This window comes from Lycium barbarum, chromosome 11, assembly GCF_019175385.1.
Source record: "Lycium barbarum isolate Lr01 chromosome 11, ASM1917538v2, whole genome shotgun sequence".
Classification (NCBI taxonomy): domain Eukaryota; kingdom Viridiplantae; phylum Streptophyta; class Magnoliopsida; order Solanales; family Solanaceae; genus Lycium; species Lycium barbarum.
This window is the reverse complement of record NC_083347.1, coordinates 4,688,627-4,715,132: the sequence shown is the minus strand read 5'-3', so window position 1 is coordinate 4,715,132 and position 26,506 is coordinate 4,688,627. Positions and strand designations below refer to the sequence as shown.

Below are 26,506 nucleotides of genomic sequence, written 5' to 3'. Positions count from 1 at the left end.
ATTGGGGTTCAAGATCCTCACTATCTTGCATAATTCTTGTTGCAACATTATAGGCAAAGACATAATTCACATTTATTTCCAATCGATTCAAATTAGTCCCAACATTAATTGGATTAATTGATATTTCCTCATTTTCTTGAGTCCCAAGCTCATTGATTTCTTCAAGAATATCACTATTGCTCAAATCTCGAATTTCTTTATGAGGTTCTTTCGTAGTGTCATCTTGACCATTTGTTTTTCTTTTTCTAGGATTTCGATCCTTAGAACCCAATGGTCTACCACGCTTCTGACGTGCTTTGGACTCGTTTGCTATGACACTAGTAGATGGTCCTAAGGGACATCAATCCGAATCGGGCCATTCTCTGCAGGGATATGTGATTTGGTAATCCTTTTCAAATCTGTAAATGCGTCTGGCATTTGATTTGCTATTTTCTGCAAGTGAATAATCTTTTGAACCTCTTGCTCACAAATAGAAGTATGTGGATCAAGATGAGACGATGATGAATTTTTCCACAAAATTTCCCTTTTTATTTCATTATTCTCTCCCCCTAATTTTGGGAAAATTGTCTCATCAAATTGACAATCTGCAAATCGAGCAGTGAACAAATCTCCGGTTAATCGTTCAAGGTAGCGAATAATGGAGGGCGATTCAAACCCAACATATATTCCTAATCTTCTTTGGGGACCCATCTTGGTGCGATGTGGTGGTGCTACAGGCACATATACGACACATCCAAAAATTCTTAGATGGGATATATTAGGTTCTTGACCCAAAACCAATTGCAACGGAGAAAATTTATGATAGTTTATCGGTCTGAGACGAACAAGTGTTGCTGCATGCAAAATAGCGTGACCCCAAACAGCCGTGGGCAACCTCGTTTTCATGAGTAATGGTCTTGCAATCAACTGCAGACGTTTAATTAATGACTCTGCAAGGCCATTTTGAGTGTGAACATGAGCTACAGGATATTCAACTCTTATCCCAATTAATAAACAATAATCATTAAATGTTTGGAATGAAAATTCTGCAGCATTATTAAGGCGAATAGACTTTATCGAATTATCAGGAAATTGTGCCCGTAATCGAATTATTTGTGCCAATAATTTCGCAAACGCCAGGTTGCGAGATGATAGTAGGCACACATGAGATCATCTAGAAGAAGCATCTATTAGGACCATAAAATATCTAAATGACCCACTAGGGGGGTGAATTGGTCCACAAATATCCCCATGTATACGTTCCAAAAATTCAGGGGATTCAAACAACCTTTGTAGGTGATGGCCTAATAATTAACTTGCCTTGATAACAAGAAGGGCAAGAAAATTCATTGTTTAAAAGAATCTTCAGGTTCTTTAATGGGTGCCCATTTGAATTTTCTATAATTCGTCTCATCATTATAGATTCAGGGTGTCCCAATCGATCATGCCAAAGTACAAACGTATTGGAGTCAGTAAACTTCTTGTTTACGATAGAGTGTGCCTCAATTACACCAAATTTTGTCCAATATAAGCCAGAAGACAAAGCAGGAAACTTTTCTATAACAACTTTCTGGCCAGAGATATCCTTGGTGATACCAATATATTCAAGATTCATCTCATCCATTGTTTTAATATGGTATCCATTTTGACGGATATCTTTAAAACTTAATAAGTTCCTTCTGGACTTAGGAGAGAACATGACATTGCTTATAATGAGTTTTGTTCCCTTAGGTAAAATTATGGTGGCTCTTCCGGAGCCTTCAATCAAACTAGTACTACCAGATATGGTATTAACATTTGCCTTACCCATAAGTAAATGAGTAAAATATTTCTTGTCTTTGAATATCTTGTGTGTAGTAGCAGAATCAATCAAACAAATGTCTTCATAATTGGATTTTAATCCAAACTTGCTTTGAGAATAATCCATATCTTCAAGTGAAATTACATACACAAAATTAAATGAATACCCATTAAATATTAACACTTATACACATATAAAGTCAAGGAGGTTAGATAATACTAAATAGTTTCACGTATTTTATCCGGTAAAATGAAGTACTGACATATTCATTACCATGACTCGTGCAAAAAGCAAGTTGACAAGCTATCATCCATGTGACTTGTTACCACACCCCTCCAATTAGAAACTTAATAAGGTATAGCCACGTTATACACATCTCAATCTATGCTAACAAGCTATAGAATTAAAGTACCGAGAGACATGAATTAAATATGTAACTGCAAAAATGAAATAGCATAACACTGCAATTTATACCACTAGATTTGATAAACCATTTCCCATCTTTCCAGTTCACTCTTTAGTAGTATATTAATTCTATTATACTTCAAGTATAAAGTGTAGTGGTTAAAAGAATGTAAAGTGTAGATAAAATGAAAAATCTTGTCGGCCAGAGGGATAGAAGAAGTAACAAGATATAGATAATTCAAACTCCATTGAATTGGTGTCATAAGTTTATAAATCTTCAAAAATACTCACTGAGCCTTGATAATTAGTAAGCAGATGATACTAATACCAATATTAAAATATTATTTAATCAAGACAAATCAGATTTAAATTTTTTATTAATAACTGACTATAACAAACTTACAAAATCTAGACTAATTAAAAATAGTACTCATGTAAACAACTACTGTCACATGGTCTTTTATTCATCAACTATTACGACTAGTAAAAATTAAAATAAACAACTCAATCATCTCTAACCATAAAACCATCACCAATCAAGTGATCTATCTTTCGTTTAGGGTGCTCAAAGAAATCTGCTACATCCAAGTGTGTGATGTCAATTTGATTTTCAGAGATAAAATTAGCTTCGAGATTTTTCTCTTTTCTTTTAATTGATGCCTGATAAAGCTCAACCAAGTGCTTTGCCGTACGACAGGTACGTGACCAGTGTCCACTTCCACCACATCGATAGCATTTGTTTTCTGAGCCACGTGCTTCTGGCACTTCATGCCTATCATCCTTCCTTTTCCCCTTTTGGTGGTGATTTTTCTTTGAAGAGTGATTAACACTAGGAAAATAATTTCTTCTTTGACCATTATAACGACCACGACCACGACTATTATCACGACCACGATTATTATCATGACCACGACTGGGGTCACGACCTTTTCCATGCCTGGAGTAGTGGGCATACACCTCATTCACTTCGGGGAGTGGTGCAGCGCCAGTAGGTCGATTCTCGTGATTTTTCATCAGCAAATCATTATTTTGTTCTGCCACAAGAAGATGAGCAATCAAATCACAATACTTTGTGAAACCTTTCTCTCGATATTGTTGCTGCAGGAGCACATTCGAGGCATGAAAAGTGGAGAACGTCTTTTCCAGCTTATCAAAATCACTAATCTTTTCTCCACATAGTGTTAGTATAGAAGTAATTCTGAACATCTCAGAGTTATACTTCATAACTGATTTAAAATCTTGTAGCCTTAGATTGATCCATTCATGTCGTGCTTTTGGGAGGAAGACCATCTTCAGGTGGTCATACCTTCTTTCAATTTTTTCCATAAAACGAGTGGATTCTTAATAGTAAGATATTCAATTTTCTGGTCCTCATCAAGATGATGACGCAAGAATATCATAGCCTTGGCATTTTCTTGGTTGGATGCTTTATTATTTTCTTTAATGGTGTCTCCAAGACCCATAGCATCAAGATGGATTTCAACATCTAGTACCCATGATAGGTAGTTCTTGCCCGAAATATCAAGGACAACGAACTCGAGTTTTGTAAGGTTCGCCATAAAATAGAGAGAATAAAAATATTACCTTAACCTTCAAAAATTCCTTGAGACGGTAGAGTCTCGTGCTGATAACGTGTTATAAAACAATAAACTAAAGCAAGAAATATATGTAGAACAAGAGAGAAGAAAACAAGAAATATATGTAGAACAAGAGAGAAGAAAATTCTTATTTCTTCAAAATGTGTTCAAGTACATCCAACATGAAAACTTATGCCTCTATTTATAGTGCTACATATAGGCATACAAAAGGTTAACAATAAACATCTCATTTAATATATGAGATAATGGAAGAACCATTAAGATGGTGGAAGATAATGGAAGAGACATTATATTTGTGTAGTGGACATCCATACTCTATATTTCATAACATAAACCATATTAAATACCCCAAAAACTTATAACCATATTAAATACACCAAACTTGTTATATCCCGTATTTTTGAACCTCGGAGCATCTCCTGGGGTGGGGCCCACATATCGAGATTTTTTTTGGAACATCTGAAAAGTCATATGAATCACATATGTAAAGTTAAACACAACTCATGAAGTACCTTTGGACCAAATCAAAGTGGAAACCCTCCAAACGAATATTTTTAAGAAAACGTTTTCGGGTGACCTGACTTTGGGGGGAAAAAACTGTATTGTAAGTTTGGAATTTCGAAAATACCTTGAAATATAAGTTGTAGATAATTGAATTAGCTTTCCATCCATAGGTCGTGGGTTACCAGGTGACGTCGGTACAAGGAGATATGAACGTTTAAAGGTCGAAAGGTCAGTGGGCTAGGCCCAACTCGGGACCAACCGAGTTGGCCCAAACAAATGAAAAACAAATTCAGGCCCAAGTGAGGAGCCATTCGGCCATGGTCCATAAAAAGGATCCAAGCCCATGGAATTAAGTCATGTGGTCAATGAATAAAAGACCACTTAATCATCCAAATTCCATAGAACTTTCAAGAGAAAGAATAGGAGGAAAAACAAGAGAAAAACAAGAACAAAAGGAGGGCATTTCGGGTTTGGCCATAGAAAAATCACCCCTCAAAATCTTGCCTCTAAAATTATTTTCTTGTTGAATTCCTACTAAATTAAGTGTCCTCTACAACTTGGTGTAATTGTTTTGGAAGAAGGAGCACTTATTTCTTCAAGTTGACAACTTGTTCAAGTGAAGAAGTTTGTACAAAAAGGTAAGAATCAATTCCTTTTTTTTATGTTATGAAGGTTTGTTTATGTTGTGGTATGTGGAAATGAGTAGAAATTATGGAAATAAGAAAGTTTGCAAAGTGGGTATGTATATATATATGTAGCCATGGGTGTATATATGTTGTATACATATATGAGTTGAATTTTATGTTGCATTCTAGTTGTGGTTATGATGGAAATTATATTGGGAATGAAAGTTGAATGAATTTTGGTTGAAGTTGGAATATAGATGATTATGTCACTTTAGAATAATTTTGTGATATTATGGAAATGAAGTTGTTAAGATGTGAATTATGATTATGGTTGATGAATTTGGAAGTTGGAAATTTGTTATGAAGTTGTATGCCAAAGATTTGATGTTTTGCATAAGTTATGATTTTGGCGGAAGATTGTATATCATGTATATCGAGTGTATATCTTAAGAAAAACGATATGAAATGTTTCTAGAACTATATGGTGATGATCATGATGGTTGTTGAATATGAAATTATTGATCTTAGTTGAAAGTTGGGTTGAATTGAAGATTATGTCAACTTGTGAGAAAAATGACTAGTTGAAGGATATTTGTGTTTTTAATGTTCATTGTTGATATTGTTGTTGTCGTTTGGGTTGTTGTTGATGATTTATAGCCGAGTTGAATTCTCGGGGTGTCATATGTATAGGGGAAGTGCTGCCGAAATTTCGGTAGCCAAATATGCTTAAAGTTGAAATAATGGCATTAATAATTCACAATTGGTAAACTTGACCAATTGCAGTTTTTCGACGAAACGGGAAGTGAGTTTGGAAAGGCTTAAGGAGCGCGAAAGGTATGTAAAGCAACCCCAATTCTTCCCTTGGCATGCCCCTAGTGTGTTAGGGTCGGATCCGGGCCTCGAAGGACCTCTTGGCCCTCGGAATCCGCAAGACAAAATTTCAGTTTTTCCTTCAGTAGAATTGAACCATTTTGATACGCTTTTTCTGAAATTATGCAATTTTGCTCTAAATTATTCAGAAAGTCATAGAATGTTTGTATAACCTTTTAGGTGATACTATATGCTTAGAGGGCACAATTTGAGCCCGCCGCCTTGTTTGTCCCAAGGCGGGCCCGCTATTTACGGTTTTGCCCCTAATGTGTTAAAGCTTCCTTTTTAAGCGATTTTTGAAAGAAATGTTTTAATTACCCTACTAATCGCTTAACGAATATTATTTTAAATATTCTGTTAAATATTATAAATTATTTTGACACTCGGAATGACTTCGGGAAAGTTATACTTCTGTAATTTATTATGATATCCGAAATACATTTATTATGATTCCGTCCGACCCCATTGGATTTGTTTGTCTTTGATACGCTTCATCGAGTCTTTGAAAACATTTATTATATTTTTAAATTGCATTAGTCTCTCACTACTCCATTCGTGGATGTCCCAATGTTTCCCACACTGAGCCCGGGCCAGGATATGTTGTCAAGCGTAATTCTCTGCATTGTTCGCCGCGCCCCGATGTGAGGGGGCAGGTATACGCGTACATGGGTCTGTGGAGTATGATGTGCCATGTCCGCCTATTCTGATCTGATCTGTTATGGCCATTCTGATATGACATTTTATGATACGGGGCCACACCCCTTTTTCTGATTCCTCTGTATAGTGGCACTAGCGTCGGGAGGGTGGCCACATTCTGTCTGCCGAGTCCCGTGTCAGGGACCGGATATGATATGATATGACATATGTTTCTGTACGCATTCTGTCTGTTTTGGAAATATGCATTTGACACTCTGGATTCTGTACTCATTTTCTGTAACCATTATGATTTGACTCCTGTGATTCCGCTTTACATATTCAGCACATATTTCGTACTGACCCCCTTTCTTCGGGGGCTGCGTTTTCATGCCGCGCAGGTACTGACGACAGGTTCGCTGATCCATACGTTTAGGATCCTATTTCTGCTATTTGGGGCGCTCTCTTCTACAGAGCCCATTTTTTGGTACAGTCTGTCACTGCTATCTGGATATGTACTTTGTTCAGGGTATGACGGGGCCCTGTCCCGTCTTATGATTATGATATGTTCTGTAGAGGTCTGTGGATACATCTGTGTGGGTTCTGTACATATGTTTGGGATACTTTGTTCTATGATGGCCTTATCAGCCTATGTGTGCCAAGTCTGCTTTTTCTGATAAATTCTGTGGCATCTACTAATATTATTATAATATTATTCTGATAATATGCTAATTTGGGTATCGGGTACGTATAGGTGCCCAGCTAGGGCACTGATCGCGGCCCACGGGGTTGGGTCGTGACAAAACTCTCATACCAAGTGATGCAATTAAGTGGGCGTTTGGACATGCGGCTTAAAACCATGGTTGAAACCAACGTTTGGACATGCATTTCATCTCATGGTTTCAAACCATCCAAAAAGGTATGATTTGGGGTTTCAAAAATTTTAAATATAAAACTTGACCCATAAGTTTATATTTTATAAAAAAAGACCCATAAGTTGGTAAATATTTTTAACAATTACTTCCATCAATCATTTACCAACCTCATTAACTTCCACTAACCTTTATTTATGTCTACCATGTGGGAGAATTATATTAAAGAGTAGTTACATTACTATTCATGTTAAATTTTCGTTTTTATTGAACTAAAGTTTGATCAATTGATGTTGTATTTTTTAGAAAGACCTTCTAGTAGCATATTAATTTTGTTATGAACTATGACTTGCTCATTTGGTAAGATTGTATAAGAATTGAGAATGTTTTGATAGTTTTCACAACTTGTGAATTTTTACGTCCATAAGAGAAAATACAACTTAAGATATCCAAATTACATGTTCAAACACGATTTCGAACCATGTCCAAACGACTCCTAAAAGGCAAAATAAAATAAAAAAAGTCATTATAATCAAAGCTAACAAAACTAACATGTCAAATTTAATTCGATTTGCATGTTTAGTAAAACAACTTAAGTAGAGTAATTAATTTCAATAATCAACTCAAGCCGAACTACAAATTGCTTTTTGACTTTTGACTTATACATTAACTTGTATAGCTTTTACTAATAGAAATAGAGGTTTTTTCAACGACATTCAGTGAGAAATTTATGCTATAAAATATGATTTTTTTCACCTCATTCTCACTGAACTAGCTCACTGGACAGGTTCCATTGAAACGCTTGGAATCTTTCAAATTTTTCCGTATAAAAATACTAATATTTAGATTTTTTCCACCGACATTCCGCAGGAACTAGCCACTGAATATTTTTCCGTGAAAAATCAGTGATAATTGAGATTTGCTTCTCTTGTAAAGAAAGACCCAGTCTTTGTGCTCACTGTGTTCTTGATGCAAATGAACTGTGTTATAGCTAACACCATTGTATTTTGTGTTTTGAAGTCTAAGGTCTATGGTAATCCTTATTTTTTATGTATATAGTGGATTAGGTGATGCTTAATCCCCACCACTATGGTGGATCTCTTGATTATTATTATTATTATTATATTATTTTTAAATGCCGTTCGGCAACAGTCCACGTTGCGGCTTTTAAGGCATGCGGCGGAATTAGGGCGTTTGCTTAAATTTGGTCCCCTCTTTATGAAACAGTGATAGCCCCTCCCCTAATTCCCCTGCTCCCTCTCTTAAAAAATATTTAATATTTTTAGTTTTTTGGGAGTTAAATTTTTTAATTTTATTATATTTTTGAAATAAAATTTACATAATTGAAAATTATGTAAGAAGTACTATAAGTTACCATTATTAATAATTTAAAATAATTAAAAGATATATGAAAAAATTATGATAAAAAAATAATTCATTTAACTCTCGAAAAACGAAAAATGTTAATCTTTATGGATGGAGGGAGTATTTTTTTTTTCCTGCTTTTTGTTGCTTTAATTAAATCAAATATCAAAATGGACAATTGGACATATCCCGTCAAAACATTCTGCTGTTTTGTAGCATTCTTCTCTATACCATTAATGACCAGATTCTGCTTACCTTGTTGACGTTGACACACCACCTCTCTATTCAGTTTGGAATTACCAATTTACCCTCCTTTTCATCCTTTTATTTATCGGATCAGATTTACCCTCGGTTATACTAATGATGGCAATGATTGTGAAGGGAGAGGAGATGTTGGTGCTGGAAGAAATGGGGTAAATGGGTTGGGGTGGTGAGGTAACATGACATGTGCTGTTAGAGGTGGTAATTTGAGCCCATATTTAGAAAATTAGCTCATTTACCCAGTGAGTTGGGTCACTCATATTTCAGATGGGTAAATATATATTTCAAGTTTCTCTTTAACCCATAAAAATATGGGCAAATATGGGTAAAATATGAGTATCCATATAAGAACACATTAAACTCAATAACAACTCATTTTGAAAATGAGAAATTTCTTTCTTACTTCCTACCCCAACCCTTACCCCACTACCCACCCCGCCATGCCCCCCACCCCACACATTTTTTTTATTTCATATATTTTATTTTTCTTTTATAAAAATCTTATAAAAAAAGAGAAATTTTTTTCTTACCTCCCACTCCGATCCCTACCCCCACCCCCACTATACCCCCCCCCCCCAAAAAAAAAATCAATCATATATTTTACCTTTATAAAATTTTATAAAAAATGGAAAAAAAATTCTTACCCCCACCCCTCCACGACCCTGCACCCCACCCCTCCATGACCCCCCCACCCCACAAATTTCAATTTCAAATATTTTACTTTTATAAAAAAATTATAAAAAATGGAAAAAAATTCTTACCCCCACCCCACCCCTCTCAGACCCCCCTCCCAAAAAAAAATCAATTTCAAATATTTTACTTTTATAAAAGTTTTATAAAAAATAAAATAAAAAATTCTTATCCCCGCCCCACCCCCTCCACGAACCCCCCCCCCCCCCCCCCAAATTTCAATTTTCATATATATTACTTCTATAAAAAATTTATAAATAAAGGAAAAGAATGTCTGGTCCCCCACCCCCACCCCTTCCCCTACCTCCACGCCCCCACCCCCCACCCCAAAAAAAATCAATTTCATATATTTTACTTTGATAAAAAAATTATAAAAAAATTCATACCCCCCCCTCTCCACGACCCCCACCCCCACCCCTCACCCCCTGAAATTTATATGAAAAAATTAATTTAACTTGACAAAAGAAAAAAATTATAAACATACACTTGAAATAATAGTACACTTGTATAATATGGGTTAACCCATAACCAACCCAGCCATTTATCACCCAACCCATATTTACCCACATAAAATATGGGCGGTTTGAACCCCAACCCATTTTTGTTCAAACCATTTTCAATCAAACCAAACCCACCATTTGCCACCCCTATGTGCTGTTTACCTTATCAAGTTGTCAGTATCACATCAGATTAGGTGTTCGCCTTGGACAACCTTAATAGAGAAAGGGTATGTTTGAACCATTTAAGTAACGTTAGGGATATTCTTGGACCGTAGTATAATGAAGGGTAAATTTGATTTTTTTGCATATTACAGGGACAAATTTAACTCTTTTCCCTTATTTATTTATACAATATATTAAAAAAAAAAAACAAATTGGCATTTTAAGATATATCGAATTCGTGAATCCTGATGAGTGGAGTATGTGGTGCATGTGACTTTCCCCCACGTCTTAAGAGTTTAGATCCAATGAGATCTTCATTATAGTCAATTATCAAGCAACCATAGGTCCATAGTTGCACGTTTTCTACGGTTCTCAAAATGTTCAAAGTAAGAGATAAACAAAAAGCTCCATCCACATGCAATATAATTCTTACACATGTTGACACATTACCTCTCTACTTTTTCTACGACGTGCATTCCGTATGAACAACATAACACGCAACTTAGTTTTATTCATCCTTAGTCTTAATTTAAACCAGAATCCCCTCGTGTTAATGTTGCACTAATTGATAAATTTTTAGTTTTAGATGTGGACTCAGGATTGAACTTTTTAAATTCTGAATTTTCTATTAAATTCATAGCTCATTTAGTTGAACCCGTACATAATAATGTAGCTTCCTGCCTGTCACAATGAGTTGGAGTGAAGGCTGCAATGCAATCCTTTTCTTGAGACACACACAAAAACCTATTAAACATTTAAACCAACTCCTTGAACACACAAAAGCCTAAAACCAACTATATATGATAATAAAAACTATCGGAGATCATGAAAAGATACGATCGATCCCATTCACACATTGCAAAGGGAATTTTGTTTTGTACATTTTGTTTACCCCAAATTTGCATAATCAATTAAATTTATGAGTGAGATATAGGATATGTGGTAAAACTTTAATCTATTCTTTGATTGAGAGAAAATGGAATGTAATCAACTATAAATAATCTAGATAGTAATTGATGGTCTGCGCTAAACGTATGTGCTAATATGTTGAATATTGTTTGATTGCACAAATCTAAAGATGAACACAATAAACCCGGACCAAAATCTGATATTTGAGAGAGAGAGAGTTTGTATATATTTGCTATTACAAATGTTATAGAGTTTAAGAAGCCACCCCCTCAAAGTAGGATAATGACCCCTATTTATAGTTTTGACTCATGAGCTTCATACACCATAAGGCCCTAAAGAATAAAGAAAAACCCTAAAATGGATAAGGTTGGTCGTACGGTCTGACACCCGTACGATTGGCAGTACAATGTGGCAGAACGGTATTGACGCGTGGCAATTGTGTAACGGATCACCCGGACCAACGACCACGATCAAACGGACCAACGGCCAAGACCAACTCGGCTATGGAGAAGCCGGACCAAATGATGCCCTTCCTTTGCTTCGGTTCAAGCACTCCCCCGGTTCAGAAAGAAAGTCTTCGTGCACATGCTTGTCCCTTTCTTCCCTCGGTCTCCGGTCTTACCGATTTAACATATATCCGATTTTTACCGTATACACATTTTGCAAACAAATGAACCAATTAATCGCCCATTGGCTTATACATATATCGATGACGAAAGCCATGTATCGTTATGAATGAATTCCAAATGAACGATATTATGACATGTTATGTAAGACAACAAATTCTGACTTCATTTCGTTTTAATTTTGTGGCCAATCAAATAGTTAGGTTTATATAAATTGGAACAGATGGAATAGTAATTGAATATATATATATATGTTCTAGTCATGTTTTCGATTTCTTTTCTAGGTTTAAACTGACATCCTGGTCAACTTCTAAGTTGAGACAATTAGGATTATTAGAGAAAACAACCAACCAGTAAACACACATAGGTGACGTATATAGCAAGTAGATTCATAAGCTGGAAAAAGAATAATAAAATGAAGCTTTCACATCCAAGACATATAAAGTCGCCAATATTAGTTTTCTTCTTTATATATATATATATATATATATATATATTGAAGTCGTACTCAAACATGGTCCAACGTGGGAGCTGTCCTATGGATCCCAAATCTTGTCGTGTTTGAAATTAGTGACTTACATTTTTAAATATCAAATTCAACTTGGTTGGGTTTGGTTGACAGTTGATTACTGCGATAGCTATTACTCGCAAACTCATTAACTGTCAATATCTACCATTTATTTGTTAGTTTTCCTATTTCATTTCATAAGTTTTAAAAAGGAATATAGTAACTAATTGCAAATGCAGATTAAGGGTCCTAATAAGTCAGACCAAACACTATTATCACTCCTAGAGTCCTAGTACCATTAAGTTGCTATCAAACGCCGGACCCCTAAAGATTATGACTAAGCATTCATACGTTAGTCAGATCAGACTTCTAATTTTTTTTTTTTTTTTTTGTTTTATAGTTTGATGAACACCAAATGTACTTCTAAACCAAACTAGCCAAGTGTTCCTCAATTAAGGGATTTTGTCGCTTATAAACACTTTTGATTTGATTAAATTTTTTACTATTTTATTCATAATATGATCTTTTGTAATTTTTGAAATATCCTTTGCTAATTTTAAGGATGCTTTTTAATTTATATTAACTTTTTACTCAAAATGTATTTTGGTAACTTAATTAACAAAAAAAGTATTATCTAGTGTGACATATAATGATATGGAGCTTAAATGAAATAGTGATTCATATAGTTCATCTTAAATTATTTTAAATTGAAGCTAGCGTAGTTGTTATTGTTGCTATAATTAACATAAATAATTGTTTTGTATACATTCCATAACATATCGAATTAGTTTTAGCACTAAACCTATTTGTAAGCTTCAACTTTTCTATTCAAATACATAACTACTTATGTTTTAATTGAAAGGGTCCAATTTTCCCTTTTAACTATTCAAAATAGAAACAATTGTATTCCCTATTTTGATATTTAGATCAAAATGGTCCTCGCCTTTAGCCAAGAGTTTCACTAACTTGAAGTGATAAAATATTAGCTGGTAGACATTTGGATTTGAATTTCCATGAAACTATGATAACTTTTTCAAAAAAAATTCTCTCTTATATAATAACTTCTCTAATGGTACGGTTTTGCAATGGAACTACATCTAAAATGATTTTGTTAAATTTATTATTATCTGCCGAATGGCAAGATACATGAATAATTGAATGTTCATCGATTCGTCGTTTAATTTGGGTGGCAATGTGCGGCATGAAATACAACCATAACAAACACAAACTTCTTGCAGGTTAATTAGAATTGAATCTTGCTGGTTCATGTCGATTGGTTGTTTAATTTTGTACGGCTTTGATACTGCATACTGATTCAATGTATTATTTAAAGTTATTTTAAGGAAGATTTAATTATGGTATGATGTTTGACAATTTAGATAAATGTGGGTTGGTGAGGGTTGACATGACTTAATGTGATTTTGTTAGAAAGGTTAACCTATACCAGGAAAACAAATAGACAAGATTAATCATAGTAAATTCGGTAAATGGAAGTCATTTTCCGAAATAGGTATGCACTAATCAATAATGATAATGTAAATGATAATAATGCGTGAGCTAATCAATAATATGATCCAAAATTTAAGATTGTTGTGTAAGGAATATTATAAGTTTTGTCAAAACTGAGGAAAATCTGATATCCAAACAATAAAAAATGTTTTTTTATGAAAATTATTTATCTAAATATGAAAGTTTATCGTAAAATCAACATATGATAAGATGAAAAAAGAACACAAAACGAACCATTGCTACCAAGCATCATTTCAGTCAGGCAAGGGAAAAAAAGAAAGAAAAATATAAAAAAAAATGCCTTTTAATTTCTCTAATTCAAATCCATACAAAAGTGTTTTTTTGAATTTCATGAGCGGTCAGTGTTGCTTCAATAATATAGCTTTTCTATTTACTGATTCATTTGTTTATTCTTCCAGGGCCATAAGATGTCATGTCAGACTTTTTGAAACTTCAAAATAAGTTGCAACACTATCTTGAGGAAAAAACAAATTTATGTCAATAAAAGTATCCGTTATAAGTATTACAAAATTGACATCGGTAAAAAGTTATTTGTATTGGTATTTATACTAAATCAGATTAATTTACTAGTCATTTAAATAGGTAAAAATATAAATGAATTAGTTATGATTTAGTGAGATAAGTTTATTGACACACGTATTATATTTTTACCTGGGTAATCTTTGTTTCATTAGACAGTAAAATCTTCAGACAAAATTGGATGACCATTATTCAAGGGCAATGATAAGTCATGTACTTGTAAAAGTTAAAGGGGTATGCTTAGCTTTAATAAACCCAAATAACGTTCACCGTGGATTCACTTTATCAAGGAATAATGATTGTTATTTTATGCTAATTAAACATTTCACTGTTAGATTGCCTTAAGCAACTAGTGAAGGTATAATGCTTACAATGAAGAGTGATTACACATATTCTTTAACCAAATTTTTTTTATATAGATTCTGTCTACATAGTTAATAAAGAGAGTAAATAACAACAATAACATATCTAGTATAATTTTATAAGTGAAGTCTGAGAAAGATAGGGTATATAGTTAAAAAAGAGAATAAAAAGATCAATACATAAGCAGTCTTAAAATTATAACATCCCTTCAGTTACATATTTGAAAGCTACTTCTTACGTATTAGACATCTAACTTATGTCCAAAATTTATCTACCAAAGGTTAAAGACCTTATCATGATAAATGTTCCAAATAAAAGATTGTGCAAAGTTTCTCTTGCACCATCAAATTAGGAAAACAGTGGAACGAATAAGATTCATATAGCCTTAATTAGAAGGTGTCAAATTTCAATTAAAACTTTAAAAATGAAAGAAGCTTTTAATAGAAAATACATGCTATAGGAATTCAAATTAACTCGGTCAAGTAAATTTCATGTACCAGTTAAAATGGAAGTTTATCTCTCTCAATCCTTTTTCCTTGTAACACAAGAATAATAATGCAAATTTACTTAGTGGCCCTAAAAGTGGCTAGACCATTATTTAATTCTAACCTCAATACATAGGCAACTCCTTAAAACTTATCAAAATATTTCATTCAGACATTCGAACTAAATCTTGTTTCAATTAAACACCTCAACTCATAATAAAGTGTTTCAATTAGACATTTTCAATTCAAACTTTCAAAATAAATTTATGCTTGTTTTCGTTTATCTATTAGTTAGTTAAATTAACCAAATTTATATAAGGGACTCAAAAGTGGCTAGACCATCATTTATTATAGTATTTAAATAAATATTCATCATAATTAAAGGAAAAAGTCGGAATATAAACTAAACGAGCCTTATAGGAATATAAAATAATCATCATCCGTCAGGCGCGGTTGAGCCTCTCTCATCAACGTAAATGTCGAACAAGTCCAGTTGGTAGAAACAAGACTCTGCTTTTCCCTCTTTAATTTCATTTTCCTCTCTCTCTCTCTCTCTCAAACACGGTCTTAACCAAATTCCTTCCTTTTTTGTTCATCTCAAAATTCCTTACTTTTTGTTACTTACTTCTCAACGTTGCTAGTAGTAGATCCTTGTTCATCACACTTTGTAACTGCTTCACAACGGAAAAATGTACCTTACACTTTTGTCACCTGAAAATTCCTCTTTTGTTGAGTTTCCTTTTTTGCTTCTCGCTCTACTGTTTGATGATCTGTACTACTATTATACTTTCTGAAATTTTGCTTTGTAGTACTTAATATATGATGTATATTTTCATTTTGATCAGTTGTTTGGTTGTACACAGCTGTACAAGCAAAAGGAATGGAACATTTGCGTCGTGTTAGAATAGTTGTAAGCTCAGTGATATTTTTCTTATGTTGAAGTTGAAACTGTCAATTTTTCCGGCTTGTTTTGACTAAATCTAGATTTTGAACTTCTACTTATGTTCTGTTTGGCAAAATCGATTATTGTCTTGCAGTTTATTGCATGTTAGAGTATGTTTAGTTAACAAGCAAGGTTAGTCTCTCAAAGCATGTTTATTTTTGTTTTCTTCTCGATACAATTTTTCAAAAATTATTTGGTAAATCGTAACCTACACTAATTTCTCTTTATGACCATTGAAATGGAGATCCATTTTAGGATTAAAATTTTGTATATTACTATTTTTCTTGACTCTTGTATCGGGACGAGATTAGTCCAAATGGATATTGAGGATTCATGATTTCCGTAGTATTTTGCCATGACTTTTCTTAATTTCCGTTACTTCCTTTTCCGAACTGCTTTGAACTGTTTTTTCTTGAGCTGAGAGTCTATCGGAAACAACCTCTCTACCTTAACAAGGTAGGGGTAAGGTCTTCGTACACTCTACCCTCCCCAGACCACCCCACCTGGTTGGATTACACTGGGTATGTTGTTGTTGTTGTATATGGCTGATCTTGACTAGTTTGGGATTGTTGGAAGTTGTTGTAGTGGCTTTTTTTTTTTTTTTTCCCTCTTGACTCTTAAGTGCAAAAAATGCTTGAGCCACCAAGTGCAGAAGTTAACTATTTTAAATTTCTTACAGCTATTTCTCGATGGGAGCAATGCTTAAGTAGCTGAGGATCGAAGAAAGAGATGGAGAAGGAGTCATCTGGATTAATTATAGGCATTTCAATTGGAGTGGTTATAGGAGTACTATTAGCTATAACTGCATTTTTCTGCTTTAGGAGGTACCATAAGAGACGTCCTCAGATAGGGAATAGCAGTTCTAGGAGGGCAGCCACTGTTCCTATTCGTGCAAATGGTGTTGATACTTGTACAGAATTATCAGACTCTTCAATTGGTACTGAGTCGCCAAAGTCTATCCAAAATGGCATGTCAATGTGGCTTGGGGGCCTCAGGAAGACGTCTGTGGTTTCTGCATCCGGTATACTCGAGTACTCCTACAAGTATGTATTGTGACAAAATGAAAAGAGTGTTATGAACTTGAGCAGTTTTGCTATGACTACTAGTTATCATCGGAGAGCTTGTTTAAAATCAGTATTTATACTAGCGTTATAGTTGCTTCATACACCGGAAGAATAAAATAGAAGAATCCTAGCAGATCCAAACTTCCCTTTCATAGCACCACTTTTACCTACAATATTTGCCATAGCAGAAGTGAAGCATTCTTTTTTATTGTCTCTTTATCACAGAAACTGTCATTGACCATATAACTTCAAAGATTGTCCATCCAATGTCAGGCTACTTTTAAATTTTTATGTTTCAGAATTCCGAACAATGTACTGTTTGGATGTGGTGCAAAACTAGGATTTTCCAGTAGCAAGACTTATCATCTTCGATCCATGGCAATATCCTATTAATGTGTTTGATTCGCTACATTGCTTGCAATTCCTTTCGTACTATTTAACATAAATTACACTCTTCAATGAATAGACCTTGCATCTTAGGGCCATGACTATCTGCTGTAATGCTTTTGATTCATAATTGAGACGAATGATCACACACTACTGATGGGCAGGGATTTGCAGAGAGCAACCTACAACTTCACCACGTTGATTGGTCAAGGGGCCTATGGTCCTGTTTATAAAGCTCAGATGAGTACTGGTGAGACAGTTGCTGTCAAAGTGCTTGCAACTGATTCTAAACAAGGGGAGAAAGAATTCCAAACAGAGGTACTCTAAACATTACAGAAGTATTCTTTTCACAATGTTTTCCTGTGTGTTTGACAAGTCAACTTGATCAAACATTTGTTGTCATTTTGACAATCTTTGGGAATGTGCAAATGTCAAGCAAGCTCAAAGTTAACATATGGAAAAGCCAGTTCACCAAACAACCAGTTGATAAATATGGGGTAGTCGTGGAACATGCTAAATAAATTTACCTACTTTCTGTGCTTCGTAAAAATGTTTACCTTAAATCATGAGATATCACTTAGATAACATGGCAGTGTTACAAGCCCAAGTGATCTTTAACAAACATCTGGTTTACAGACAAAAGTAAAGGGGATATTTACTTCAACTCCCCTCATATTCTGATTCAGTAGCTGGTGAAGTGCTTGCAACTGTTCCTAAGCAAGGGGGACAGGAACCCTCTAAAGTCCAAACATGTACAATGTTTTCTCTAAATGTCACAGCACACTAAAAAAGGTTAGGCAAATCTTAGCGTTTGTAAGTTAGCAAAATTGTTCATCCAATTGGGTTCTGGATGTCCTCTGAGCCTCTTTCTTTTATTCGTATTTTGTGTTAAACCATGTGTTATGCTTTAATAGCTGAACTACCTTCTATATTGTAAAGCTTTTAAAATTAAATTGACTTCCAGATTCTTTTATTTCCACAGGTCATGTTACTGGGAAGGCTACATCATAGAAACCTGGTGAATTTAGTTGGATACTGCGCAGAGAAGGGTCAGCATATGCTTATCTATGTTTATATGAACCGAGGCAGTTTGGCTTCTCACTTGTACGGTATGCTATTGAGAACTCTTTTTGATGTCTTAGCGGCAAGAGAAAAAGAATTCCGTGAGAGGCTGTTGTGAACAAGGCATTTTCCTGCGACATTCTAAAATTGAAAAACATTCTCTGATTGGATGATGCTGAGGTTACCAAATATTGCATGCCTGTATGTTTATTTTTCACCTCAAATATGTGCATTGAGTAACATATATCGGCCATCCTTTGGTTAAGGCAACAATTTCAAGAAGTTAGTTTGCAGTAAATGGAATTATATTTATATAGGTAAACGAGATTACTCTGTTTATCAGTTCACTGCCACCAAAAGCAAGTTTTGAGTGTAGTCAGTCTCGTGCTAACCCACTGAATGTTCTGCAGTGTAGAATTGAGCTCCTTTCTGAACAATAATTTCTCCTATTCGTGATTGACTCCATCTGTAATTAATCATTGAACCCTTCAGTCATTTATTTAATCAGCTCATAGCAAGGCTCCCTTAGGTCGAGCTTAGCGCTGCTGGTTCATGACACTTGTGGTTGCACATATACTGAATACTGGGGATTGTTTATGTGACTATTAAACGGATATCGCACCTACTCAAATTGGAAATTCTCCTCCGTACAGATTCACAATACACTGACATTTGTCTTTTGACTAACATATTATGTACAAATAAATAAATAAATTATGTACTCATCCAATCAAAGTTCTCATATCAATGTAAAATGTTGTAGTATAGCCAGATATTTGTGCCCAGGATAACTTCTCACATGCATGATCATAAGTTACATAGTATTAACAACGGAACTACTTTGACAGATGCAAAGCTTGAACCGTTATGCTGGGAATTGAGAGTTCAAATTGCTCTGGATGTGGCTAGGGGCTTAGAGTATCTTCATGATGGGGTAATCTTTTCCCATAGCTTGCATTTAATTGCTGACTCATGATTAGTGACCAATCTCTCTTCTGTGTAGAGGATCCTTGAAATAAGCACAAAATACCGTTCATATACAACATACATTTTTTGGGACCTCAATTTCTGAATCACGTGTCCTAGTGGCAACTCTCCTGCTACCATATATTGATGAGTCCACTCACCTCTTTCTTCTTTGTCATTTCCTTTTTCAGGCTGTTCCTCCAATTGTACACCGGGATATTAAATCATCAAATATTTTGTTAGATCTGTCAATGAGAGCCAGGGTATGCATATTTCTTATTTCTCTCCAAAAGTAAACGAATAGAAATATATTTATTTGGTTTTGATAATAATGAAATGGCAAGACTTTGAGGCGGTCATACTGAAGATTATGACCATTCTGAATTTATCATAATGAAAATGTAAGAGCCATTTTGGGCTAATGCTGAGCATAATTGCGATCTTGGGTTTAATACATAGGTTGCTGATTTTGGGCTCTCAAGGGAAGAAATGGTCAGTAAACATGTATCCAACATCCGTGGAACATTCGGATATCTTGATCCTGAATATATCTCAACTAGGTCCTTCACTAAGAAAAGCGATGTTTACAGCTTTGGGGTCTTGCTATTCGAACTTATTGCTGGTAAAAACCCTCTTCAGGGGCTTATCGAGTATATTGAACTAGTAAGATCTCTCTCTCTCTCCCCTCTTTATGTAATGTGATTTTTTTTTTTTTTTTTTTTGACAATATATGGTTAGAACTAAGGGTCCGTGATTTCTTGAACATATAACATCTTTTATTTGTCTATATGTTTCTAAACCTATTCCATGATATAGAATCTAAGCTCCAAATGATTAATGATTGCAGGCAGCCATGACAACAGATGGAAAAGGCGGATGGGAGGAAATTGCAGATTCCCGTCTTGATGGGAAGTATGATCTGCAAGAGCTTAATGATGTAGCAGCACTTGCATACAAATGTGTGAATCGTGCCCCCAAGAAACGGCCTTCCATGAGGGACATTGTGCAGGTTCTGTCAAGGATACTCAAGTCTAGACACGAAAGAAAGCGTCACAAGCGTTCTTCATCTGCAACAACAGAGGAGGTTACCATCAATGTTGAACAACTAGATCATCGGAGTCCAATCTCTGGACACCGACGTGTGGAATCTATTGACAGCACAGCTGACTCATGTGAAGTTTAACTCAGTTCTTCCATTTGTTTATTTTTTTGGTTACTTCTCTCTCTTCTTTTCATCTTGTAAAATTGGTCAGGTTGTTAGGTTCTCCATTTACAACACACTTTTGTGTTGGTGACTTTGATTGGGATACGTAGGTTGTGATATAGTCCGAGTGTAAGATAGTTCCCAATTTTGTTAAATTTTTGTAAATTTGCGTGGAAGGTAAATGAATGGTAGAAGGGAGAAAATCCCAGATCAGTCTTTTTCACTTCTATGAAAGTTTATATCATCTTCGACAGCCAAAAATATCTTTTTGTTGGACCTGATTGTAGGATTTATATAGGACTTGCTGGAATTAGCCAAAAACCACCTAACCCTCAGGGCCTGGTGGTAATTGACTTGAGCCTTGGGGTGCTCCCTTTTAAGGTCTCAAGTTCGAAACCCACTGGGTGCAAACAATTTCTGAGGGCTATCGGATTGGGGTAAAATCCTGAATTACCCGTGGTGTACTTGCGGGAAACTCTTTGCCGAGGGCCTGTGCACTCCCGGGATTAGTCGGGGCTCAAAGAGACCCGGACACCTGGTGCTTAATAAAAAAAAAAAAAAAATTAGCCAAAAACCACCTATGTCATATTGCAATTGGCATCTGATGTTTCGTTAGTACTAAAAGTTGTTTTGGCTCTTAGAAATAATTGATCCTGGCGAGCTAGAATTACCCCAGTTAGACAATGAGCCTAATAAATAATGGAAGTATACGAAAATCGACTTGAACACCATTACTATAAAAAAAAAACTCCTTTAATAGCATTTTATGTGATATGGCTGGCCACAAAAATTAAGAAAGAACTTTTGAAACTTAAATACTTTCTTGCCATTCTACCCTGACAAATCGTATCATTGGTTTTTAAGTTTCAAAAGCTTTTTTCTTTCTTAAATTTTGGGGTCAGTCGTATCACACAAGTCATAAAATGTTGTTGAGGGAGTTTTTTATTTAAGTGTTCAAGCCGATTTTCGTTATTTTACTAGAGTACTTTTTACCGGCATAAATATTTTGTAACTATACCACCCAAGCTTAAGCAATGAGAAAAAATCATTTAACTAATTAGATTTAGATATGAGATTGTTTAGTTGATTGACCTAATATAATATAATTTGTTTGGTCGCACAATTCTAAGTGTAATTCTTAGTTGCAAAGTGAATTGTTTATTTTCATCAAATTCAATGTTGCTCATTTGTAGATGATACAAGACACTTAACCCCGAGACCTCCACAAAGAATTGATGAACTAAATGGTCTATGTAGGAACTCTTACATCTAAATTAATATATCTTGTTCAATCTAATTTTATTAGAAAGAATATAGACATGCTTGGATTCAATTCACACTGTATCTGCTTTATTTTGTAACGAATTGCCCTTCTTTTGGGGTGGTCTTTAAATTTTGCCCTTCGGCTAAACCCCATGGGTTCCAGGTTTGAACCCCCACACAGTCAAAATTTTTTAAAAAATTCGCAAGGCAGAGTTTAAATTTCGCTATACCCCCATCGGCATACACTTGTGAAGGAATTACCAAAGTTATGTCGAACCCGGCATACTTATGCTTTATGGGCAGACTTGGCATAAGTATGCCGGGTCCGGCATAACTTTGGTAATTCCTTCACAAGTTTATGCTGGGTCCGGCATAAAATTTTGCCCATTAAAAGTATGTCTCCACCGGCATAAACTTGTTAAGGAATTACCAAACTTATGCCGGACCCGGCATACTTATGCCTTATGGGCAAACTTGGCATAAGTATGCCGGGTCCGGCATAACTTTGGTAATTCCTTCACAAGTTTATGCCGGTGGGGGCATACTTTTAATGGGCAAAATTTTGTAGTATGCATAAGGTGGAATTTTTCCTTATGGCATAACTAAAAGTTTGCCTTATAAGGCAAAGTCTATACCTTAAGAAAAAGTTCTGCCTTATGGGGCATACTTTTGGTTATGCCTTAATTAAAAGTCTGCCTCATAAGGCATAGTTCCTTAAGGAAAAGTTTTGCCCCATAAGGCATAACTAAACTATGCCTTGAGGAAAAGTTATGCCCCCTCCGACATAACTTTAATTTTTCCTTAAGGACTTTATGCCGGATCCGGCATACACTCCCCCCAGCCCTGCCTGCGAAATTATTTTTTTATTTTATGCCTGAGCGGGAGTTCGAACCCCGAACCTCAGGTATCTAAGCGAAGGGCAAAATTTAAAGAACACAAATATGAGGGGCAAAATTTAAAGACCACCCCAAAAGAAGGGCAATCCGTGCAAAAAATGATTTTGTAACAAAGTTGATCAGTTTTAGATTTGAATAGGATAATAGAATTACTTAAATTTATTCCCGTAAAAAAAAAAAAAGGCGCTCTATTGGGGTTACTTACTAAGTCATCAAAGCTTAAGAAGATGAAACAAAAATTCAACTAACAAATCAGGTTTCAATACAATAGTGCCAAGACAATAAACCACGAGAACTCCACTAAAAATTGAGGAACTAAATGTTGTATTTAGGAACTCTTACATCTACATTAATATATCCTATTCAATCTAATTTTCATTAGAAAGAATCAAGATTCAATTTCACTTTTTTATGTTAAGCTATTCCCCAATTGCCAAAAAGGCCAGTTTTAATTGGGCTGGACTCGACCCGTCCAAGGCCCAATTCAGTTGGATAGAGAGAGAAGAAGAAGAAAGTTGTGGTTTCCCTTTTATTATCCTATCCTAGAACTCTCTTCTGTGTTATTTCCCAGTTTCACAAAAGGACTTGCAGAAAGGCTTAGGCAATAATGGCGTTGGCTCTTTCGAGCTCCTTTATTGGTCTCTCCATTTCCTCCTCCAACTCTCTCTTCGGCCAACGTTTCTCTCCTCCTCCTCTGGTATGCTTTCTCACAACTTCCACAAATGAATTGTCTTTATCTCGAATGGTCTCTTCTTGAATTATTTGACTTCTCTCTATTAGGAACAAAGTTATCTATCTAAATTGCACTATCGTTTGGACATAAATTTCCTGGTCCGTAGCGGAGCCAGGAATTTGGCGAAGGGTGTGCAAATTTTCTTCTAACTTGTGTTAAGGGTGTGCAAAATTAAATATATACTCATAATAGCTAACATTTAACCTATGTACACTGCGTAAGTTTTCGACGAAGGGTGTGCACCTGACCACCCTTGGCCGAAGGTGGCTCCGCCCATGTCTCTAACTCCCAAGGTAGGGGCTAAGGTCTGCGTACACTCTACCCTCCCCAGACCCCACTTGTGTGATTACACTGGATATGTTGTTGTTGTTGTTGTTCCTGACCCGTATATTTGGGCGAGTATCTAGCTGCAAGCAGATATTTTAATACAGCCAATGATTCCTCAAAAGGTGTCTTCAAAAAATTCAAGTATATGAAGCACATGCTAGTAATTGATTAAGAGCCCATTTGGATTAGCTGAAAAAAAGTGGCTACTTTTTAAGTGCTGAAAGTTATTTTATAAATAAGCAGTTATGTGTTTGGATAAAAGTGCTTAAAGGGTTTTTAGAAGTAAGGGTAGCATTGAAATTAACAAAAAATATAAGGGATAAAAGGGTAAAGTTGTTGTCAAAACAAAATGGCTTTTAAGCTTTAAAAAAAAAGTTGGAGTTGAGCAACTTCTTGATTTTGGCTTATTTAAGCCCTTTTTAACTTAATTTAAGTTGTTTTCTATTTTACCAAACACCCAAATAAGTTTAAAATGGCTTATAAGCTGGTTTGACCAACTTATAAGCCAATCCAAACGGGCTCTTAGTTAATTTCTTAACACATATATAGGATTTGAGTCAAAACTACTGGTTTGTGTTGAACCCATATCATACATCCGCTCCTATATTCCTTGATAATATAAATCGTTCTCATATTGTAGTTATCTTTCAAACATGTTTACAATGAGGGATCACAAACAGTGGTGAATTTGTTACATAGATGCCCGTAACATCACAAGCAATAGGAAGCAAATTATGGAATGAGATCTGTCTCCAGAAAATGTACTTGCTTTATTCAAGCTAACACTCTTCATTGCGATTGTTGATCCTATCCTCTTTGGATATCATGCTTTTACACAATTTGTCAATTTTTTGTGCATCAAACTGCAAAGTGGAATAATATTTAGCCACTTTAATGACAATCTCCATATGATGTGCAGGTTACATCAACAGAAGGTCCATGTTTGATTACAGCAAAGGTTGGCATCTTGATTCATTTTCTCTGGTCCTTTAATATGTATGTCAGAGAATACATTTGCTGCAACTACTTTTATTGGGTCACTGCTATGTGTTCATGCACTTCTTTTCTAACTTATGATCTAATGAGAGAAATGCTCAAACTAACTCGTCAATAGCTTTTAACAATGGCCACCAAATGTTTCTACTGCTGATCTCCAGGACTAATTGTTACTCCCTCCATCCCAATTTATATGACACACTTTCCTTTTTAGTTTGTCCCAAAAAGAATGTCACGTTTCTATAATTCAAGACAACTTAACTGTAAAATTCCCCATTTACCTTAATGAAATGATTTATAGCAATACAAATGTCTAATGTTTGTTTTAGACCACAAACTTCAGAATCCCCTTTCTTTCTTAAACCTTGTGCCCATAAATTGGGATGGAGGGAGTACTTGTTAGGAACTGAATATCACTTGCAAGGGGAGTATGAAACTCTTGTAGCTGAAATAACAGTATCTGTGGTTAGAATTTGCTCTATCATTGAATAAGAACAATCTTTTTATGTGAATTTTGCAGCTTAAGCGATGGGAACGGAAGAAGTGTAAGCCAAACAGCCTTCCAGTACTACACAAAATGCATGTGAAGCTGGGTGATACAGTAAAGGTAATATCTGGTCATGATAAAGGTAAGATTGGGGAGATCACCGAGATCATCACGCACAACAGCAAAATAGTAGTAAAAGAAGTGAACTTGAAAACCAAGCATGTGAAGAGTAGGAGTGAAGATGAACCAGGCCAGATAGTCAAGGTTTTATCTCGACTTCTCTCTTCTCTAACTCCCTGAAAATTATTTTCTTGAGCTTTTCTTTTGGTTGTGGCTAGCATTGCAAGTAAAATTTTGTGTTAACGTTTCAGATTGAAGCTCCTATTCACAGTTCAAATGTGATGCTTTACTCGAAAGAGCAGAAAGTAGCCAGTCGAGTGGGTCATAAAACACTAGACAACGGGAAAAGGGTCCGGTACCTCATAAAAACTGGGGAAATCATCGATAGTGCGGAGAACTGGAAGAAAATCAAAGAGAAGGAGAAAACAACAGAAGCAGTAGCTGCTGCTTCCTAGGCGATTACTGGCCTGTAAATTCTAGTTTGATTTTGCTAATTTTGAACCTTCTCCTCATTGTAATATTATGATTCTCTTATTACCTTCACCTTTTTAAAACAGTAACAGAAGAGTTTATATTAATGTGCAGAAACCAGCATCAAGATTCTTCCCTTGAGTAATTCTAATTAGTATAAAATATTTATTTTATGTTTTGATATGACATCTTTAAGTGATTACTTGATTTTCGTAAGATGGAGTGTATACTTTTGCACTTTTTTTTTTTAAAACTAAACTAGATATTATTTCTTTTGATACATTGGAAAAGATCAGAAAAGTTTAAAATCGTTCATAAGCTACATGGATTAAATTTGGCAGGAGAAGAAACTCCATGTCATTGATCGTATCTTCCCAGATT

At 35.1% G+C, this 26,506-nt stretch overlaps 2 protein-coding genes across 7 annotated transcripts; both read left to right on the top strand.

Annotated features, from left to right (window-relative positions):
- The first annotated feature begins 15,589 nt into the window (after positions 1 to 15,589).
- LOC132618273 (calcium/calmodulin-regulated receptor-like kinase 1) lies at positions 15,590 to 21,066 on the top strand. Of its 6 annotated transcripts, none has more exons than XM_060333338.1 (9): positions 15,683 to 15,702; positions 16,070 to 16,116; positions 16,829 to 17,192; positions 17,765 to 17,918; positions 18,583 to 18,709; positions 19,511 to 19,596; positions 19,820 to 19,891; positions 20,088 to 20,291; positions 20,476 to 21,066. In XM_060333338.1, exons 3-9 carry the CDS (start codon positions 16,879 to 16,881, stop codon positions 20,809 to 20,811), a joined length of 1,293 nt encoding a protein of 430 aa, XP_060189321.1. In that variant the 5' UTR covers positions 15,683 to 15,702; positions 16,070 to 16,116; positions 16,829 to 16,878; the 3' UTR covers positions 20,812 to 21,066. The 6 variants fall into 6 exon arrangements, with proteins under 6 accessions (XP_060189324.1, XP_060189321.1, XP_060189322.1 ...); XM_060333339.1 differs by lacking the exon at positions 15,683 to 15,702 and adding an exon at positions 15,715 to 15,897; XM_060333341.1 differs by lacking the exon at positions 16,070 to 16,116 and having other exon boundaries at positions 15,590 to 15,702.
- A 2,464-nt stretch (positions 21,067 to 23,530) lies between these two features.
- On the top strand, positions 23,531 to 26,306 carry LOC132617978 (large ribosomal subunit protein uL24c). Its single transcript, XM_060333050.1, has 4 exons — positions 23,531 to 23,688; positions 24,971 to 25,009; positions 25,568 to 25,798; positions 25,906 to 26,306. Exons 1-4 carry the CDS (start codon positions 23,599 to 23,601, stop codon positions 26,107 to 26,109), a joined length of 564 nt encoding a protein of 187 aa, XP_060189033.1. The 5' UTR covers positions 23,531 to 23,598; the 3' UTR covers positions 26,110 to 26,306.
- Positions 26,307 to 26,506: the final 200 nt, after the last annotated feature.

Bases quoted from the DNA above. Each gene is read 5' to 3' on its own strand.
- LOC132618273 (XM_060333341.1), top strand. From the start codon at position 16,879: ATGGAGAAGGAGTCATCTGGATTAATTATAGGCATTTCAATTGGAGTG. The intron at 18,710-19,510 runs GTATGCTATTGA...CTACTTTGACAG, and splicing joins TTTGGCTTCTCACTTGTACG to ATGCAAAGCTTGAACCGTTA. The intron at 19,597-19,819 runs GTAATCTTTTCC...TTCCTTTTTCAG, and splicing joins TAGAGTATCTTCATGATGGG to GCTGTTCCTCCAATTGTACA.
- LOC132617978 (XM_060333050.1), top strand. From the start codon at position 23,599: ATGGCGTTGGCTCTTTCGAGCTCCTTTATTGGTCTCTCCATTTCCTCC. The intron at 23,689-24,970 runs GTATGCTTTCTC...TATGATGTGCAG, and splicing joins GTTTCTCTCCTCCTCCTCTG to GTTACATCAACAGAAGGTCC. The intron at 25,010-25,567 runs GTTGGCATCTTG...TGAATTTTGCAG, and splicing joins CATGTTTGATTACAGCAAAG to CTTAAGCGATGGGAACGGAA.